Source organism: Notamacropus eugenii, chromosome 2, assembly GCF_028372415.1.
Source record: "Notamacropus eugenii isolate mMacEug1 chromosome 2, mMacEug1.pri_v2, whole genome shotgun sequence".
Classification (NCBI taxonomy): domain Eukaryota; kingdom Metazoa; phylum Chordata; class Mammalia; order Diprotodontia; family Macropodidae; genus Notamacropus; species Notamacropus eugenii.
The window spans coordinates 264,379,477-264,401,229 of record NC_092873.1 but is presented as its reverse complement, the minus strand read 5'-3'; the positions used below and the strand labels follow the sequence as shown (position 1 = coordinate 264,401,229).

The following is a 21,753-nucleotide window of genomic DNA, read 5'->3' as shown; positions in this document are numbered from 1 at the left end:
CTATGTGCCAATTGCCTCACTCTTGGGTTTCTGTATTCTTAAAGCCATGCACAGTGCCCGTCACATAGCACATTCCTAATGAATTCTTATTTATTAGTTGATTTTTTTAAAAATCAGCAAGATTTCAATTCAATAAATATTGAATTCGCTAAGTTCCTACTATGAAGAAAATACTATTAAGCATCATATAAATTGTGGGAAATCTGTATTTCACTCTTTATACTTAGTGGTCACACTCTAGCCCAGTAATCAGTCAAGCAAGATAGTTGGGAGTGGGTAGAATAAAACCTATAATTGATAGAGAAAAAAACATCTACCTCCCACTCCTCAATTAGTCTGGCCAGCTCTGAGAAAGGAAGCTAACCAAACAGTATTTTACATGTATTCATTTCTAAAATCCCTAATAACTACAGATCCAAAGCTTTTGGTCACAAGAAATAAGTACTAATATACAGGAAAGGAAACCGAGACTTATGTCACTTCTCTGATCTAAGTTCTCCAGTGGTACCCCATAACCCCTTTCTTTATTATCTGGCATTATTAGGGGATCAGGTATTGCAAATACTCAGTTTTTTCTAGACAAATTGACTTATTCAAGAACCAAAACTATTATTTTAATCTTAACCATTTTCACAGGTGTCATTTTGGTTGAACAATTCAGTAAATATTCCTTAAGCACTTACTATATGTAAGGCACTATACTGGGATACAAATGCAGAAATAAAGCTGTTGCTATCCTTGAGCTTTTTATAATCTACTAATTTTAAGTTTTGTTCTATTTTTGCAAAAATAAATAATATACTCCATTATTTTCTTAAATGGGGCATACTGAATTTTAATTTTATTCTCAGAGCTATTGTTATGAATGTCAATAATTATGACTCACTTGTTATGAATATTGATGATAATTTGATTATACTGAATTTTAATTTTATTCTTAGGGTCCTTGTTACAATATCAATAATTCTAACTGCTGTTCTCATTGATTCTTCCTTCTCCCACCTTAAGTATCAAACGGTTGTGTCCAAATTCCATTGGACGTACTTTACTAATACCTCTAGGCCCATTGCCATCACAACAGTATAGTTCCACACTACCACTGCCTCCTAATATTTTAACTACCTAATCAGCCTTTCTACCTCTACTACCCCCAAGTTATATTTCATATGGGTACTACCACATGAATTTTCCCTATGGGAAGGAAGAAAATAAATATTTATTAAGTGTCTCCCCTATCAGGTACTAGCACTTTACAAATAGGATCTCATTTGATCCTCAAATCAATCCTGGGAGGTAGGTGCTATAATTATTCCCACTTTACAGTTAAGGAAGCTAAGGCAGAGGTTAAATGACTTACCTCAAGTAACATTGTGAGTAAATCTTCCAGGCTGGATTTGAACGGAGGTCTTCCTCACTCCAGGTCTAGCGCTCTAACCACTCGGTAACTTAGATGCCTTATAGAAAGCTCTGGCAACTGCACGAAGTTCAAAGTCTTTCAGCTGCTCTTTATTGCCTTCCAAATAAATTCTCCATGTATTGGCTTGATATTTAAGGCCATTCATAATCTGACACCAATCTTAAATTTTCAGTTTTATCTCACACTATTATTCCATTTCTTCCTCTGTACCTGACCAGCCTGGGACTTTTGCTGAAATATAGCTACCACCTTCCCTCTGCCTAATCTATCTTTTAAGGCCACCTTCTCCAGGAAGTCATCCTTAACTTCCCTATTTTCCTCATGAACTCCATGTAGTATTTTGTTTTCACTTCTCTGATGGAGTACAGGATTCATGAAGACCTGAGTTCAAATTCAGCCTTGGACACTTGCTAGCTGTGTGTTCCTGAGCAAGTCACTTTATCGCTGTTTACCTCAGCTTCCTCATCTGTAAAATGAGGATAATAAGCATATCTAATTGCCAGTTTTTATGAGGAACAAATGAGACTAATTATAAATAGCACAGTATCTGGCACATAAATAGTGCTATTTAAATTTTAGCTATTGTTACTGCTATTAATAATAACTTTTTTCCTATTTTGCTATGTCAAATTCTCCTACTAGACTACAAGATCTATGAAGAAGACAGTATCTTAACTAAACTTTTTAATCATCCCATTGCTTGGCACAGTGATTAATAAGTATTTGAACGGACTTCTGCCCTCAGGCATTATTAAAACATCCAGAGTATTTTGGCTCTAGCTAAGTTGAAGTTATCAATTGAAATAATGTCTTTAAAATTCTTTACAAGCTTCAAATAGTATATACATGCCAGCTGTCATTATGACTGAGTTCTTCTTTCTGCTTTTCATGGTTGCTTGGTCTCCTTATGGAAAGTCCCACTGCCACATCTTGTTTCTGGGAGGCAACTATATGCCCAGCTACATTACCAGCTTTTCCTTCCCTTCTATTTTCCTGATTTTACTCTGGAAATCAGGTAAACTGGAACATGTTAGAATTATGTCTTAAAGAATCATCAATGGACTCAGAGTGTGGGTATAAGGGACTATGTTGTGTGTAAAGTCAATGAGTTTTGTTGCATACTGTGCAGTTGTTTGTTTCAAATATCTGTTTGATTAATTTCCATGAGGCATCATGGTGGAATAGAAAAATCACTGTTCTTGAATTTAGGAGATCTTGCTTTGAATTCCAGTTCTGCCATTTACTAGATATGTGATCCTCACATAATATTCCTCAGCTTCAGCTTCCTTATCTGAAAAATGGTGGTAATAATGAGCTTGCACTGCCTATCTCAAAGTGTTGATATGAGAAAAGTGCTTTATAAAGTCTTAAAGGGTTATGGAAATATGAACCATTATCATTTCTGGCTCTTGTCTATGTTCAGATAGTTGAACTTGCCAAAGAAGTGACCACCAAATAGATGAAATGAAGTACTGAGAAGTATTTAGATCTCTGATTTCAAGTCTGCCACTGACTCCAGGACCTTCGATAAATCCCTTTCTCTCACAGCTCTTACTTGTAAGAATGGTACCTCTAAATTGAGGCCATTTCTCTTTTTAGTAATTTGAATTAAATAGTTCAGAAAACAGGATATTTGCACGCAGAAATGTAGTTGAGAAATACTTGAACAGGTTTTTTGTATTACACTTATAAAGTGGTGATGGCTTTAATCACAAAGAGTGCAAAACCAAGCTCCAAATAAAGTCTAACAAAAAAATAAATTGAAGATGAAATTATGAGAATGCTCAATGAAAAGCACTTTGCTTTAATGAGCAAAAAAAGCACCTTTGAATCTGTTTTATTTATATGATAAACACAAGGAAATACACATTAAAAACTAAGCTATGATTAAAAGAAATTGTTTCATGTATGCACATGTATTTATATATAGTGATGGTATATATATTACATATAGCATGTGTTGATAGTACATATATTAATATGTATTATATTAAAGGTTAAAACTATACTAAGACTTTTGGGATACTATGTATGTCAGTGTGTGGGTGTACATTCATATATAAATTTGTCCTGAGCTGAGAATTCATTTAGATCAACTTAAGGCTGATCAAGTTTGAGGCTGCTGAAGAAAAACACTAGAGAAATAGCTATGTAATAATAGAAATAAAAATTATTTTCCTCTTTTGCACAGAGAGGTAATTGAAAACTATGTTGGCTTTTAAAATTATATATGTATACATACAGACATATACATATTCAAAGTTTATGTGCTAATGTAGATGCATGTATGATGTTTATTACATACACATGTATTTTATTTGTGCTAGATAGATGACAGACAGACAGACAGACAGACAGACAGACAGACAGACAGATAGATAGATAGATAGATAGATAGATAATCAGCCTAGCTGTCTGAGCTGCCTAATTCAATATGGGCTAGTTCATTTCTCATTCAGGGTTCCCAATGAAGTAAACTTCAGGTTTACACTGGTAAGACTATAAATGACCAGCCACCTCTTAATTTGACCTTACATGACTGTGAAGTTGGATGTTCAGCGTCTTAACAATGTACTGATGATAAAAATATATCCTTTTTTGCAAAAATTGAAAATTCAGGTTCTAAAGCTGTTCTCTGAAGTCTAACCATGCCTTCTGACTAGCCCAAAGTTGCACTTCTCTTTGGGAAATTTTGTGCAAAAAGGATCAAAATTATTATTATTTAATTATTAAGAATGTTATCAGTGAATATTATAGAGGCAATAAAAAGGTGTTAGGCAAGGATATTCTCATGTCTCTTATATGTTTCTGATTCTCTAAGCCTTTCTGCACTGAAAAATTTCATGTTTGCAGTTTCATTGATATCCTTTCGTAATTGGACAGAACTAACATTCAACAATTCACTTTTTTTCCTACACCCTAAACACACCCCGATGCAGACTAGCTATTTCCTATTGAGGATATTTTTGTGAAATTTTTCTCACTTCAACTGGTAATCAGGTTATGGCTTTGTTGTCTAAACCTCAGTTTTCTCCTTAGGAGAACAGAGGTGTTGGATTAGATGTTGGCTAAGTACTATGAAAAAAAGCCATAATTTGGGACAGAAAGGTTTTATTTTATATTTTGTTATTTCTTATAAACTGAAGCTTTATAGCTAAGGAAATAACATTCTTGGAAATGTTAAAGTTTTCCTTTAACTCTCAACCTTGCTAAGCCAAAATGAGAAAACTTTAGATTGACATTTTGCACACCTTGCTGAGCCACAGAGCAGAACTCTATTGTGTTGACTTTAATATATGAATGTTCAAAATCAATATGGATACTTGAAAAATGAATGAATGACTAGGTTAAAATGGTTATTTAATTAGTGGAATAAGATTTAATTAAATGAAGTGGTTGGACAAAATGATATCTTCGAATCCATCCATAAAATCTATATTAAAAACATTAAAATGCATTCCATCCATTTTAAAATTTATATTAAAAACAAAAATACAGAAACAAACAAGCCTCCACCACCAGCAGCAGATGATTATTCAATATCTCTTAATGTACAAGCTCTTCTCCTACCTTCCCAACCAGTAAAAATAAAATATATTGCCTCCTTTTCTCTTTATAAAGGTCTTCCACAAATCATATAGAGTATTACATAACTACTATTATGATTTGTTTTGTGTAATAGGATGATCAATATTAAAGGAGGCCAAAGTATACAGCTAAGAGACTGATACTGAGAGCTTGAGATTCACATTAGATAGAGCCAGAGAGCCTTCAACAATTTTTAGTCTATCTTACCCAAGGCCATTAAATCTTCATTTCTTTAAAAAAAAAGACTTTGACATTGGCCTGTTTGCAAATGAAAGTCTAAATTGTATTTGCTCAGAATTTTCATGAGGTATACGACACAGAGTACTAGACTTACAGTCAGAAAAATATGAATTCCATTCCTGCCACAGGTAGTAGCTGTGTGACTCTGCAAATGACACTCAAATTCTTCACCTGTAAAATGGGGTTAAGTGGCACAAGCAGAATGTTGTACCTAGAGTCAGGAAGCCTTGAGTTTAAATTCAGCCCTAGAAACTAACTCTGTGAAACTAAACAAGTTATTTAACCTCTGTTTGCCTCAGCTTTCTCAACTATAAATGAGGATATATAATAGTATCCACTTCCTAGAGTTGTGAAGATAAAATAAGATGTGTGTGTGTATGTAAGTGCGTGTGTGTGTGTGTGTGTGTGTGAGAGAGAGAGAGAGAGAGAGAGAGAGAGAGAGAGAGAGAGAGAGAGAGAGAGAGAGAGAGAGAGAGAGATTCCAACTATGGAGAATGGCTAGTGCTAAGGTACATAGATGAGAAGTAGGTGTCATGCAAGAAGAACAGAAACCAGACCTTAGGGGTCATGGAGGGAATAGAAAGTAAGATTGCAAAGTGGAAAGAGGACAAGTTGTGAAGAAACAAAGAACTCCATTTGATCCTGGAGGTGATAGGGAGCCAATGGAACTAATTGAAAGACATCCATTTTAGGTAGCTGAGTGGAGAAAAGGTTGAAGTGAAGGCAGACTCGAGTCAGGGAGAATACTAAGTAAGCCTTTGCAATAGGTGAAAGGCGATGAGCATCTTTATTAAAGAGTCTGTGTGAGTGGAGAGATCAGGACACATCCTGAAGATGTGATAGAGAAAGAAATTATAAGATTTGGGCAGTGATGAGATATTGGGAGTGAGTGAGAGTTAGGAGTTGAGGGTGACATCAAGGATTACAACTGGGTAAGATGGTGGAAAGATGGTGGCACCCTCAACAGGAATAGGAAAGTTGGGATGAGGGAATAATTTCAGAGGAAACATAATTTGCTCTGTTTTTGAAATATTGACTTTGAAATGTCATTAGGAACCCAAGTTCAAAGTGACCAACAGACAATCAATTAAAATCCATTTTAGGTCATGTTTTCAAGAGGTTATAGCATTAAAATGATATAAAATGCAAACAGTTGCAATAAAAAATTAGGTGGCTTCTAACCTACACTTTGAAAAAAGAAACTTTAAGCACTTGAAGTACTCCGTGATATCTTGAAATAGCACTTATGGACTTCCCCCCACCCCCACAAGGAATGTATCACCAGTAAACTGTGTTCAATAAAGTGTTGTGTTCAATTTTCTCTAATTAGCTATGGTTTTTATAGTGAGTTTCTACTCCCTTTTTCTGTGAATTGGTATCTTCAGATTTCCTCAAAAACATCATTACTGCTGAGCTAAACAATAAGATTCCTTAAATTATAAAGCATTAAAAAATCTTCCAAAGAGGTTCAGTTTACAATATCTTAAACTAAGGTTTGTCTTTAGGCCAGAAGTAAGATCTTGGCCATAGAACATAGCTGCAGAAGAGAGATGAGATTAAAAAGATGAAACCATTTCCAAGTAATGGAGAGCAGGCTATCTATCTTCCCTTGGAAAATGTCTTTCTTTTTTTCAAAAGCTTATTTTGCCTGCAGTTTTGATTAAATGTAGACAAATCACTTGATACAGTGCAAAGGGTAGTGAATCTAAAGACAGAAGACATGGGTTTATACCCCAAATATTCCATCTGCTGCTATCTATGTGTCACTGGACAAATTACTTGTCTTGTCTGGCATTCATTTCCTCATCTATAAAATGAGAGATTGGGACTCTATGGTCTCTTTTAGCTGTAACTTGGTTATCTAATGGAGAACACAATTAAGGAATATAAATCAACTGTGTGCAAATGGAGAGATATTGATGCTGATTCCTCTGCTAGGACAAAAGGTTCTAGTTGGGTGGAGGAAGAAACTGTTAGGGCTACACTTTGCCATTATATTCCTCTTGAGACTGGTATGTTCTTGGCTTAAGGAAAGAATTCTTGAACACCACCCCGTCTCGACAGGTAGTTTATGAGTAAGAGAGTGGAGGTAATAGATAAATTATCCAGCTGTTCAATGGGTAAGGTAAGATCTTATCCAATCTTTGGTGCCTATACACATAAACACACATAAATGACTAGGTATAAGTACACATACATACATACATGTGTATGCATATGTATCTGTGTATATACAACTGTATATATAAATACAAATAAGTATATACATCATAAATCTATGTATAGGTATAAATATAGAGACGTGTGTATATATATATATACATATATATATATATTTGCACCTAAACATAAAAATAAGTGCATGAATATGCATATATGCATATGTTATATACACACATATTATATAAACTCATGTATACAAAGACTTAATAGGTATAATGTATGATTTTGTTGTTGTTCAGTTTTTTCAGGCTCTTCATGACCCGACTTTGGGATCTTTTTGGCAAAGATACTGGAGTGGTTTTGCAATTTCCTTCTCCAGCTCATTTTACAGAAGAAGAACTAAGGCAAACAGGGTTAAGTGACTTGCCCAGGGTCACATAGCTAGTAAGTGTCTGAGACCAGATTAGAACTCATGAAGATGAGTCTTTTTGATTTTTAACCCAGTGCTCTATCCAATGCTCCACCTAGCTGCCTATATGTAATATACTATATAATATATATAACATGTTTTATATATATATATATGTCCTCAAACATATATACATATGTATGTATATATTCTCATTCTTGTTAGTCAGTGTTTCAGTCATGTCCAACTCTTTCCTAATAATTTAATGATTATCCAAAAGTAGAACGAGAGGTCCTGAGGTGTGGTGAATAGAAAAGCATCCTCAGAGCCAGAAAGACCTGATTTCAAGGCCTGACTCTGGCAAGTTTTGGCCAAGTGACCTTGGACAATTTACTTAAAATGTCAAACTCGCTCAGGCTACTCTGTAGGATTAGAAATTTCAGAACAACTGCAGATCTGCCTTGATAGAGGAAGTTTCTTCACTGAGAATTTTCTACCCAGAAGGAATTATACTTCCATTAAAAAAAAAAAAACAAGTAAAATGATCTGGCTCAAAGATAAATGTTGTTTCTACATCTCTCTCATCTTTTAATCTCCATCACTCTAAGTTTTTAAACAATGGCAAGGTTTGCTATAGAAGGAATGCTCATACAGGTACTTCCTGGAATAAATGATCTTTAAAGTCCCTTCCCACCACTATTCTAGGTTTCTGCAACATTAACCCTGGAATTCTATCCACTAGCTGACATTTAAATGTGCTTTATCCCTCCACTGGATAAGACAACTTTTGCTCTTTTAGCAAATTCATTGTTTGCTCTTTTCCATCACCAGACACTGGAGAGCCATCAAGGAGGTTTTAAGCAGCTGGTGCCAACACTTCCATACACTGGTTTTCCTTTAGAGAGGAACTAACTCCTTTTCTTACAATTTAATCTCCAGACTATAAGAGTCAGTGGCTAAAGGAAAAGCTAAAGAAAGATTATTCAATGGTTTTTATCTGAAGCAAAACATTAGCTTGGAAATCCATTAGACTAATTTAATTTTTTTAAGAGACTCATTTTATCTAATAGAAGCTCATTAAAAATCAGCATTTAATATTAGGCATCCATATTGCATTAGGTAATTCCTAGCTCCTGTCCTCTTAACATCTGAAACATATTTTTACCTGCTAGCTCAAGGGGAAAATGATATGCATACCCCATATGGCAAAACTATGAAGTAATCTTAAAATCACAGAACTGAAAGATAGCTTGTAAATCTCTAGTGCAACCCCTCATTTTGAAGCTGAGGAACATAAGTCCCAAAGACATAAAGTTATTCATGTGACATCACAAAGACTGTTAAAAAAAAAAAAAGCTCAAAATGAAACTCAAGTCTCCCAACTTCAAATCATGTTCTTTCCACTGTAGCATACCACGCCCCAGTCAGCCAAAAAACACTATGTCAGGGTAACCAGATAGTCATTTTCATGGATAATTGCTGTTGTTGTTCAGTCGTGTCCACCTCTTCATGACCCCGTAGAACACAGCAAGCCAATATTGTCCATGGGATTTTCTTGGCAAAGATACTAGAGTGGTTTGCCATTTCCTCCCCCAGTGGATTAAGGCAAACAGAGGTTAAATGACTTGCCAAGGGTCACACAACTAGTAAGTGACTAAGGCTGGATTTGAATTCAGGTTGCCTTGACTCCAGGACCAGTGAGGTCCTTAGATGTCTCCTTTCATAAATAATAGATACCTCTTTTTCCTATTTCCTACCCACCTTCCTTCAGAAATCCAGTGCCTTCCTCCCTATAAAAAGCAGAGAACTGGGTAATTTAGTATTTTTATTCTCTCTCTCTTTCTCTCACACATACACACACAGATAGATGATAGATAGATAGAGAAAGATATATAATATCTCTATATATTCCTATTGGTGGTCATCTACATTCCCCTCCCCCCAGTAACATGTGGTAAATGCAATAAACAAAATGAGAATGAGATTTTAATATAAGGAGAAAATGATGACAATAGATATTAGTTAAACTTAGTGATGACTTAGTTCATGACTGAAACAAGGAAATGGAAAATAGATTGATAAAAGGGCCAGTGGAAGAACACCTTCAGTCTAAAAGTGCACCACTTACAAAAATTTCATTAATCCAAAGGAGGAAGCATGATGGAGGTATCCAAGTTAGAATAAAAAGGATGGAAAAACTAAAAGCAATATCTTTGTGCAGGTACACTACAGACCACCTAGTCAGGTGGAAGAATGGATATTGGGTTCGTAACACAGATTACAAAACTGCACAGAATCAAGCCGGAATAATGCTGAATAATGTCAATTAAATGGACTTATGCTAAAAGTCTCCTTGTGCAAAACCAGAGCATCCAATAAATCTTTAACTTTGTTTTTGTTGCTGACAATTCCATGTTTCAAAAAGTAAAATTAGCAACATGAAGATTGTTATTCTGTGCCTGAACAACAAAAGTTATCATAGGATGAGAGATATAGTTAGGGGCCTGAGCAATCCTCATAGCACAGCATTGTACTTGTAGTCAGGAAGATCTATCTGAGTTCAAATCCTGCCTCAGACATTTATTGGCTTTATGATCCTTGGCAAAAGTCATTTAATCAATCTCAGTCTTAAGTTTTCTCATTTATAAAATGAGATCATAATAATGATTACCTCACTAGACTGTTATGAGGATCAAATGAGACATGGAAAGTACTTTGAAAACCTTAAAGTGCAACATAAATTATAAATGTTAGCCAATATTATTATTAATGTCCAAATCCCTTATTGCATAGGTGAGAAAACCAAGGTCCAAATAGGTTAAATAATATGCCTAAAATCACACAGCTGGTTAATGGCAGAGATGAGTCTTCTATCTGCTAAAAAATGTTACCATTTAATTGTTAAAAGAAGACAAAACAAAGGAAATCTTGAGGAAAATGTGGCCACATCATCTTAGAGTTTATTATAGATAAGAAATGGAAAGCCAGATGCAGGAACCTAGCATAAGCTTCAGAAGAGTAGATGTCAGAAAGTTCAGAGAAAAGATAAGTATTAGCAACCCAAAGTTTGAGACTTTAAAGAAGAAACTGTGCTGAGATGGATGGGAGGTTCTTAAGGAAAAAGCCATTCTGATAATGTAGTCCGGAATAATTTCAATGACAAAGGCCAAAGCATTAAAAGAAATAATTGTTACTGCCCAGAGAGATGGTCTGATGAGTTTAAGTATTAAAGGAACAGAGAAATGGGTGTGTGTGTGTGTGTTTTTTTTAAGTAAGAAGAAAGAGGTATCATATGTTAGTTATTTAAAAATAAGGTCAAGAAAGTTAAAACCCAGAATGTGCTGAGACTTGCCCCCAAAGTGGGGGGCTGAATTTTACATATGGTAGGTAGAAGAAAAAGAAAGTGTAATCTTACTATATAGGGAAAATGTTGGACTCAATTATCTTTAGGGGTCTATTCCAATTCTTAATCTATGATTCTATAATGGGAAAATGATAATAGATCACAGATAAAATACAGAACAAATCAACTCTTAGTTTGTTTTTGTTCTATCAAAGAGAAAGATATTCATTCCAGGAATGAAGGTGCATACATGAAAGAGTGGAAACTGAAAATAGAGGCATGTGAAGGATATCCTTAGCTGTGGGCTGGTCATATCATGGGCTACAGCTCATACACTCAGTTTCAAAAAATCAGCTTCACAAGCAAAAGATAAGCCAGCCATGGCTGGAGCATAATTCTTTCCCAAAAGATCTGGGGGCTTTAATGAACTGTAAACCCAAAATGAGTCAGAAGGTTGACATAGCATTTACTGACCTAGGAAGCTGGTGGTACAATGCATAGATATCTGGGTCTAGAAAGTGGAAGCCCTGAGTTCAAATCTGGCCTCAGACAGTTATTAGCTATGTGACTGAGCAAGTTGTTAAACCTCTGTTTGCCTCAGTTTCCTTATCTATAAAATAGGGATCATAATAGCACCTCAAGTGAGATGGTACTTAACAAATTCTTACTTCCTTCCCTCCTTGAGTAGGGCAAGTTACCAAGTAGTTTGAAACCAACTGAAAATGCTGAGAACAGGCTGCATAAACATAGGATTTGTGCCCAGAATAAAGGGGCAGGTAATAGTTCCTGGGTCAGACTTCATCTGCAGTACTATAGTATCCTCAGGAAAGAATTGGATAAACTAAATGGTGGCATATGAGGATTGATCAAAGAAACTGGGAGTGCTTAACACAATGAAGATAAAACTTTGAAGAAAACTAATGTGCTTCACCTAATATGGGAAAGGATGACATATGGAACAAAGATGAGAATTTTTCTGATTGGTCCTGGTGGGTAAAATTAAGAGAAATCATGGTAATAGTTCATTAAGAGCAACAGTTATTTAGAAGTAGATTTTGAAGTGCTGTACGGAAAAATTTCCAGATAATTAGAGCTATCCAAAAGTGGAGTAGGCAGACTCAGGAGGTAATAAGAGCTCCCTCTCTGAAGGTCTTCAAGCGAAGGCTGGAAAACATCTTGCCAAGGATGATGTGAAGAATATTCTCATTCAGGTATGAACCAGGCAAATTCCTTCCAATTCCAAGATTCTGTAGCACTGAGTAGGGTTCATGCTGAAGATGAAAGTCTCTCTTGTCTAGAGATTGAGACAAGGTCTATGCTGTGGAGTTGCTGAGCATTCTGCTGCTGGAATCATCTTGGAATAAGCATCATCAAGAAACATATTGATATGCCTGGACACTAGAGGCATGGCTTGGAATAACAGGGACAAGTTTCCAAGAGATAAGTTTGGATTTGATGTAGGGGGAAAACTGCCTAGGTTCAAAAGTAGAAGAGATTGTTTCTGGAGGTACTAGACTCCTCATTTCCTTAAAGATCTGAAAACCAATTGCTAGTACATAGAAGTGGTAGTTTATTTTCCACATATAGATGACCACTAAGATCCTATCTAACTCTCAAATTCTAGGTTCTGGAATTTTTCTCAGGTCACCAATAATTTTCCACTTGCCAAATGTCATGGCTTTTTTTCAACTCTAATTCTCCTTTGAAATCTGAACAGCACACGATGGTTTTGAACAATAGTTCCTCCTATCTGGAATGCACTCCTTTTTCAGCTCCCCTACTTAGAATCCCTTGTTTCCTTCAAAATTCAACTCAAACTCTACTTTCTACACATAGCCTTTCCTGTCCCTCCCCCACCTGCTAATGTCCTCCTCTCCAAAATTTCTGTCTGTGTGTATTTGGTGGAGGGAGAGAGGTGGTTCCTGTATATATTTTCTAAATACATATTCAGGTACTTATTGTCTTCCACTTCTCTCACTATCATCCCCCTAAAAGAATGTAAGTTCCTTCAGAGGAAGGACTGGTTAATTTTGACAGCCTTCTAGCTGAAATTCTTGGGTTTTCCAGTTGAACCCTTGGCAAAATATTCCTCCTAGTACTAAAAACGATATCGTATAAACAGATATTCTATATCTTATAAACGTCTTTTTTGTATTCCCAGCACTTAGGACAGTGCCTGGCAAATGGGAAGTGCTTAATAAATATTTACTGTTTGACTAAAACAGAAAAATATTCTGTCTAATTGTTCTGAATTATCTATATTGGGTCACGTAAAACGAAAATTATAAGATTTAGAGCTAGAAGGAGCCTTCAAGATTATCTAGTCCAGTTTCCTCATTTTATGGATGAGGAACCAGGTCCAGTGAGGTTGGGTAACCTCTCCAAGGTTACACAGTTAATAAATGGTAGCACCTTGATACAAACTCAGTTCTTTGGACTCAGAAAAAAAAAAAAAGCAAACCAAACCAAAAGACAAAAACAAACAAAAAACACCAATCAATCCATAAGCACTTATTAAACTCCAACTATGTGCCAGGTCCTGTGCGAAGCATTCTTTCCACCAGACTGGTAAGGGAAGAGAGGCATTTACATCCATAAAAAGTGGAAGTATATTCTTAATGTGTGCAGTTCCTTCCTATTCCTTTCCTATGCTTTAAAATTTAACAACTCCCTGACATCTTGCCACATTTATATACATCTTCCAAAAGAAGTCTTTGTATATGCACCTGCTCCCCTTCTAATGCTTTTTCCCCTTCCACACTAAAACATGAAAGACATCTGGAGGCAAAAAAATTCACATAAATATTGTATGAGGTTTGTGGAACAAATTAATAGTAACAACCAGGTGTAAAGAAGTTGCTTCTAAACCATCATTAAAGATGTCTACATAATGAGAAACAAACATCTGGAGGGAGACTAAACAGCCTTGTAAAACAATATCATAAACAAGGATAGGTTCTACCTATTTTTTCTTTTTAAAAAGAAATACAAAATATTTTTCTTCTGAATTGATGAGAATGTTCTCCACCATATTCCCGGTCAAATATGTTTGAATTGGAAGCATGCTCTGCCTTATTTTTTACACACTATCTCATTTCCTGTTCAGTCAACCTTCTATGTTGCCATTTTCCCATCCATATGACTATTTCCCAGTGCATTTTTATTATTTGTATACATTCACAAGGGCATAGCAATAACCCTTCAATTACTTTTTAAAACAACCTTCCAATTTAAAGGAATTTGTGAAAGAAAAACCAGTATATTTCATCACATCAGAATGTTGGTTAGAAAATTAGTTAGGAAAAGAGTAATGTAAACTATAAAGGGGGAGAAGTTAATTTGATGTAAACATTGGAATTTAGAAATTTATTTTTTCTAAGCCCATTCTGTGTAATCCTGCATCTTACATTTTCCCAGAGAATATATGCAGAAAATCCATATTTAATTTATTCAATTAATAAACTTAATTAGCACTTTCTAAAATCACATTATCATGTAAGGTTTCAAAACATTTTAGAGGAGGAATAAATTAATATTTATTTTAAATATTAAACTATTATTTAATTCATTTTAAATTATAAAAGTGTTTTTTAAAAGTAGGTTATGTCCAGAATCTGTATAATTGTATTTAATAATTTAAAAAAAGAAAAGAAAGCCCTTGACACTGTGTAGTAGATACGCCATAAATATTAGTTAACCAAATATTTCAGATCTGTTAAGAGCATAATAAATATGCATTTCATCATTCTACATTTAATAACTTTTTAGAAGCATTCAATAGCTATGAGCTGTCAGTTGAATGTATAATAATGAAAGCTCTACTGCTCTAAAGAGGTAATATTCTGAGTTCCAAAATGTTAATATGTATCATTATGTGATAATTGGTAAATATATTTTTGACTTGAGTCTCCTTAAAATGAACAATGTGCCCATCTCAAAATTCCCAGTTGACTGATTTGATGTGTTGATCATGCAAAGTTTTAACAGATCTGATAAGACAAGCCCAGAAAAGTAATCTGCAATTGGATAGTAAAACCTTTTAAAAATGAAAAAAGATCTGAATCTTTTATAGCATTTGCTATAAAATAGTAACAGAAAACAGACCCATTTATGGATTATTCTTCTGCCAACATTATTACCTTTAGTACATCAAGCCCATTTTATATGGATAATAAAATAACACAAATAAAATGTCTGGAAACAGAGTGATGTATGACTAGCCACTTTTCCTTAGCAGAATTATGCACAAAACCAGAACATGTAACTGTTTTGTCCAAAAGTAATATTTAGTCATTTTCCCTAGTGACTATGATCTTTGTGATACATTGAAAAAGAAATTAATCCTGACATCATAACCCATTACAATTTTGCTTTGATGGTGGCTTCTTTCAGAAACTTATACAAGGTGTCTCCTAATTGAAATGGTCTTCCCACTCTCCACTCCAAAGAAAGAAAGATAATAACTTTCAAGCATTTTTCAGTGCTCATGATGTGCACAAGACAGTACCAGAAAATGAGAATACAAAGACAGAAATTGAAAACAGTCCCTGTCCTTGAGAGGCTTACATGGTAGGGAGGAGAAGGAAGAAAGGATGACTTTTAAACCTTTTCCAATCAGTGATCAGAACCCATTCCCACCATCTTTATGAGTCCACTTAGACTCAATCTCTTTATCATTTACTCTCTTAACAGAAGAAAAAACAAAACAAAATGCAAAGTATTGAATTCCTGCCCTTTGACCTGTAGACTATACCAGGACAATTTTGTATGTATGACCAGTTTATTAAGCCTACCTGGGCACCGGGGTGTTTTGTGGGCTACTGCAGTGCCACTGATTGGCCGTCCATTGGGAGTAACACACCAACAATATCCTGTGTAACTGTGACATTGTACCTGTCAGGAAATCACACAATGAATGGAGTTTCAACATGGAGAGATGTTCCATATTTATTCTAGCACATGTAGTTTTAAAAACCTAAGACAAAAAGTTGTTTTATCCAGAAGGATACCTACAGAGCCTTCAGTGTGTTGGTAACACATAATAATGGAAAATGGTTCAGTGATTCTATTCATAAAATATTTGAGCTTAAAGGGAACTTTCAGGTCATCTAATTCAACCATTCCTTTTTAATAAATGGGGATCTGTGATTCAAAAAGTTAAGTGATTTGCCTAAGGATACAGAGCAGGTGATTCAAGTGCCCTTTTATTCCTTCCATTACACAAGCCCTGACCTTGATTCTGCCTTTACAAAGACCTCATCTAACAAGCATCATGTGCTTAAGAGAACCAGAAAATTACCTCTCTTTACCATTTTCCCTCTTCCTCCTTCAGTAGTATTATAACTTTCACAAAAAGAACACAAGGCATTTAAAATCTCTAAATCTCGGAAATTCTCATTTGGATATTTTAGACATTGGGCTAGATAATTAAATAGAATGCTCCTATCATTCTGTGACTCTAAGTGACAACAAGAGTTCAAAAAAAGATTCCCACCCTTCTGAAAGGTCACAGTGGAAGAATTAGTATGTCCTAGTATGAGAATCATAAGTACGGAAATTAGCCTATATTATACCCATCATCAATATGAGATATAAAGTCTAGGGTAATAAATCTTCTGCCTACCACTCAATAATTAATGTATACAGGCACAATTGTGTATGCAAATGAATTCTCCTCTAGTTATCTAAGAAAATAATGACTAAACAACTGAAACCAAACCAACAATGGCTAATTTCCTCACTGTACATCTGTTTGGCTACTTCCTCCCTCCCTTCTTCATCGGCTTCTTCCCCTACTTGCTCAGATGCACAACTCAAAAAGCTTTGTAACCTGGCTGTATGTGCCATCGTCATTGCATTCTGGAATGAAAACTTGCTGAAATTCCTTCCGTGCTTGTTCCTGGGTATACTTCCTTTCTGCCACACATCTTGATACATCTAAAGAAAATAAAAGGGTAGCATCAGGTTAAAAAATGTAGAGATTAGCATACAAAGTGCATAGTCATATTAGACTTAAGAAAAAACCCAATATTTTTCTCTATAAAATTCTTCCATGAAAAAATCTATTTTTTATCCACTAAAAGAAAAACAAGGTAATTTACTCTGTACTTGAAACATTTATGACATTATTTACTCTTTATAATCCTGCATAACATAAGAAATCATTTGATTCATGACAAAGTGAGAAAAAAGAGAAACACAATGGCAACTATTCAATCTGCACTATAATTCTTATGACAAATTGATAAACGCTTTATGGATAAAATGTGGATATTATAAGCTTGCTTCAAACAATAGCCTATCTGTTGAACAAAAGATCTATATCCAAATGAACTCTTCAAATCAAATGGGAGCTCAAAAAGGAAACAGTCCTGGGTTCACTCCAGAAACTAAAGGGAAAGATGAGCAGTAGAAGGAACAAAGAGAAGTCCTAGAGAAATACAGGTATCCACGAGGCCCATAAGTAGGAATATAAGGTATATATAAAACTACGACAATCATTCATGCCTTAGTTTCACTTGGTATAAAAAAGAAAATGAAATCCTTCCTCTTCCAATTTCAAGGAATTATTTGGAAGAAAAAAATTTGGATAACTAGGAAGCATTCTAAGTACTCCCCAAAAATTTTTCAATAAACTTAAACTATTGTTTTTAGCATCCTCCAGTAAAGTCCTACACTATTGTCTTCAAGGAATGGATGTAATTGTAGCTTTTTGAAGCAATAAACAAACCAATCAGTAAACATTTATTAAGTGCCTACTATGTGCCAGGCATTATGCTAAGCTCTGGAGCACAACAGTGAGAGAATTATGGTAGTTGTAATCAACCTGGAAAAGCTTTAAGTATTGGTCATCGATGGGACTATTTCCTGAGGACCATTTGAGATACATCTGAAGAAGATCCTCACCAGATTATCTACAGAGTGACACATTTGAGGACCACATTATTTTGACAACTAGCTACTAAGTCATGGAAAGACTATCACCTGTATCAGTGAAAAGAGCACCCACTCTCTGGTTGTTCAGTTCTTTCAGTCATGTCCAACATTCTGTAACTGCATTTGGGGTTTCCTTGGAAAAGATACTGACATGGTTTGTCATTTTTTTCTCAAGTTTATTTTATAGATGAGGAACTGATGTAAATAGGGTTAAGTGACTTGCCCATGGTCACAGAGTTATTAAGTGTTTGAGGTCAAATTCGAACTCAGGAAGATGAGCCTTCCTGACTTCAAGCCTGGCACTCTATCCATTGTACTACCAAGATACCCTTAAAGATACTTGAAGTATTAAAATATTTCTCCCATATTATTATAATCCCTACATTAAACTTTATTTTTATCTTCTTAGGAAAACTGCTCATCTCTCCTTAATGAATTAATGAAAATGTGTTCAGTCAAAGCATATATAATACTATGGAAAAATTTTATTAGTATATGGAGAGATCGTAAAACTAACACTTAAGGATCTACACCAAAGAATCAACAAGAATTTCTTAAATGCTTCCTATTTGCCAGCCACTGTGCTAAGCACAGAAAATACTCTCTCTTTCTCTCTCTCTCATTCTCTCTCTCTCTCCATATATATATATATATATATATACATATATATGTATATATGTATACATATACACACACATATATATGTGTGTGTATATGTATACATATATATGCATAGTTTATGCCCTCCTGGAACTTACATTGCAATCAGTGATGGGTGAAACAATATGTAACTAAATAGGAATACAGAAGATACATATACGCACAGTACATACAAATTATGTAGATATGCTGCTTTAGTTGCTTGGAATAAATGAGATAGATAATTAAGGATAAGCTTTTCTTGTCTTAATAATGTCAATCTTGAACTGTTCTTGAATAAATTAAGCTAATAAGTTACATTATTTACAAATGTCACTTTCAGGTCTCTGATACAAATTAATGAGTTTTAACATGACTACAGTCCAATAATCTGAGAGATTCAGGGCCAGGAAAACATTTTGCTAAGAATAAAATTCTTCTTAGTGTTTTCTCCCACAGGCTTTGAATCCTAAGATTAGCACCTCAAGAATACATTTACTTGTTTTGGGTCATAAAACGTAGTTCACTTAAATTTTATAATTTAAAAATAATTAGTTCCCCAGTTTGCTCAAGCATCACCAGCTGCTTTAGGAGAGCTTAAAGACTTTCTCAAATGTAGAAGATCCCCCTCAAAGGCGATCTCTCTCCTCCTTTAGCCTTTGTAGCATGACTTTTTAATCACAGTTAAATCAACTGTATAAGATAAGAAGGTCCATTGTGCTTCTTCTAGGAAATTCTGGGGTGCTGCTCTCAGTGTCTGTGCTAAATAGAGTTTTTGCCTTTAGCATTTCTTCAAGATTGCTGAGTTTCTGACACTATCCTTTGATAGACCCACCTTGGTTAACATGCTCTATTGTGTACTACAGACCTGAGCATTTAAGAACATCTTTATCCAAGTTTCAGTGCCTTAAGCTTTATTCTAAATGCTGGCCTTGGCTATCCAGCACTTAGCAACATGTGGTTTTAATGTAGCCTGTGTTTTTAACTGAGGATAAATCACTGCTTTGGTGGACTTCTGTCCTCATTTTTTTTTTTTTTTTGTAGAACCTGCGGTTTGACTGTCTAAAAGGAAAAGTGATATAAGTTTCAGTGTGCAAGGACTCTAGTATGGTACAGATAGAGTTATGAATTATCTCTAATATTTGAATTATCATGGAAAATGCCAAAAAATGATGAATTTTCCAAAAGACTAGCTGGTTTTATTCCTGGGCTGGATCTCTATGTCTATTAAAAGCTTCATATTGGCAGCTGATATAATGCTTCGCAAACCTGTAGCTATCAGTTTTAATGGAATATTAAATTCTAGCTTTTTGCCTAACATTTTTTGAATTATTTAGTCATAGGAAGCAACTGAGCTTTAGCAACAGGGAATACCTGGATAATGGGATAAAAAGAATAATGTATAAGATGTGAAAAATAGTATCTAGACCTTTCATTGTAACATTTTTATTTAATAAAGTGAAAGTGACTGCTAACTTGCTTTTGTGGAATAATTTTAAGCAGGTTCTATAATTCCCTGTTGTATAATCCTGCATGATTAGGAGGTATTTGAATAAAAACTGATGAAAACACATATATACACATGTAAAGAAAGAGAGAGGGGGGGAAGAGAGAGAGAGAAGGAGAAAGAGAGAGAGAGAGGGAGAGAGAGACAGACAGAGAGAGGGAGAAAGAGAGAGAGACAGAGAGAGAGAGAGGGAGAAAGAGAGAGAGAGAGAGACAGAGAGAGACAGAGACAGAGAAAGGGAGAAAGAGAGAGAGAGAGAGAGAGAGGCTCAAAGCCAGGAAGAGGAGGGTTCATATCTGTCCTAACTTTGAAATATATTGGAAGCACGACCTCAGACAAATCCTTTAACCTCTGAATGCTCTAGGCAACTAAGAATCCCAATTACAAAGAAAGTGCTGACCCACATTGCAGAGTTTCCTTACTTGGTAGTGCCTTATGCCAACAAAATCATAGTTCCAGCCCTAGTCTGTATATACATACATGTGCATGCACACATAGATACACATACATATGTACCCATACCTACATATTGATGTGTGTGCATGTTTAAAAATTGCTTTGTGTTTGTCCTTTGTTGTCGAAGAAGACCATGCCATCAGAGAAATGATGACATGACTTCCACTTGACTTTGTTTTGAGTGAGGGAGGGCTGCGCAGGTCACCAGCCTCACTTCTTCTCCAGAGCCATCTGAATCCAGTGACCAGATGTTCATCAGGATGACTGGAGATGACCCAGGATGCACTGGGAGACCTTGGACCCTTTAGGCTCAGGTCTTTGCAGGTACTCACTTAGGGTGAGGTAAAGCCCATTCATTGAATAGGACTGCTTAAGAAGTCGCCAGGGCATAGCCCCTTTAATGATTCAAGAAAAAGAAAGACATCAGGCTAGAAGGGAAACAGCAACAGCTACTATCTCAAGGAAATCAGTACGAGGGAGAAATTTTTTTAAAAAAGTAAATTCTTTTTGTTACTAGTACCAACTTAATTTTTTTTAATATTTCACATATATTCCTTCTACTACCTGCTAAATCATGCAAATTCAATGCCCATCCTTCTATGTCTCTTCTTACTTTCCTCTGTGTACATCCTGTTCTACTACAGACCCCATTTTCTTTACTTTTTATCAAACAGAACTTCACACTATCCTTTTTTTTAATTTACGGTTTGTAAATGCTTGCACCTACATCATTTTCACATTTTGATATGTTTGGTTGGGAAAACAGCAAGATCTGGCCTATTTTCAAGTGGAATTTTGCTCTTTGGTGTCCAGGCATCTGCTGTGGTTTTGTTCTGGACACTGTAATTCTAGTTGTCCAGATGTTGAATCTTCAAAGGACAAGTGTCATGCCATTCCTGTTCATAGCTGTTTTTAAACTACGATGGCTTGGCCAATTTTTACCCCAAAGTAAATTCAGAGTAAACCTAAAAGATTATACTTATGATCCTAGAAAAGGGCAAGTGGTTCATTTAATTCAGTCCCAGCTCTTCTACCTTACAAATGGAAAGAAAAAA

General features: G+C 35.2%; 1 protein-coding gene across 8 annotated transcripts in view; it reads right to left on the bottom strand.

Moving 5' to 3' along the window:
• SMOC2 (SPARC related modular calcium binding 2) overlaps nucleotides 1–21,753 on the bottom strand; it is a 251,531-nt gene that overhangs the window by 139,856 nt on the left and 89,922 nt on the right. For all 8 annotated transcript variants that reach the window (XM_072643931.1, XM_072643932.1, XM_072643933.1 and 5 more), the window contains exons 3-4: nucleotides 16,991–17,097; nucleotides 15,954–16,053 (exon numbers count right to left, since the gene is read on the bottom strand). In XM_072643931.1, coding sequence (XP_072500032.1) covers nucleotides 15,954–16,053; nucleotides 16,991–17,097 — 207 coding nt within the window. The remainder of the gene's footprint in view (nucleotides 1–15,953; nucleotides 16,054–16,990; nucleotides 17,098–21,753) is intronic.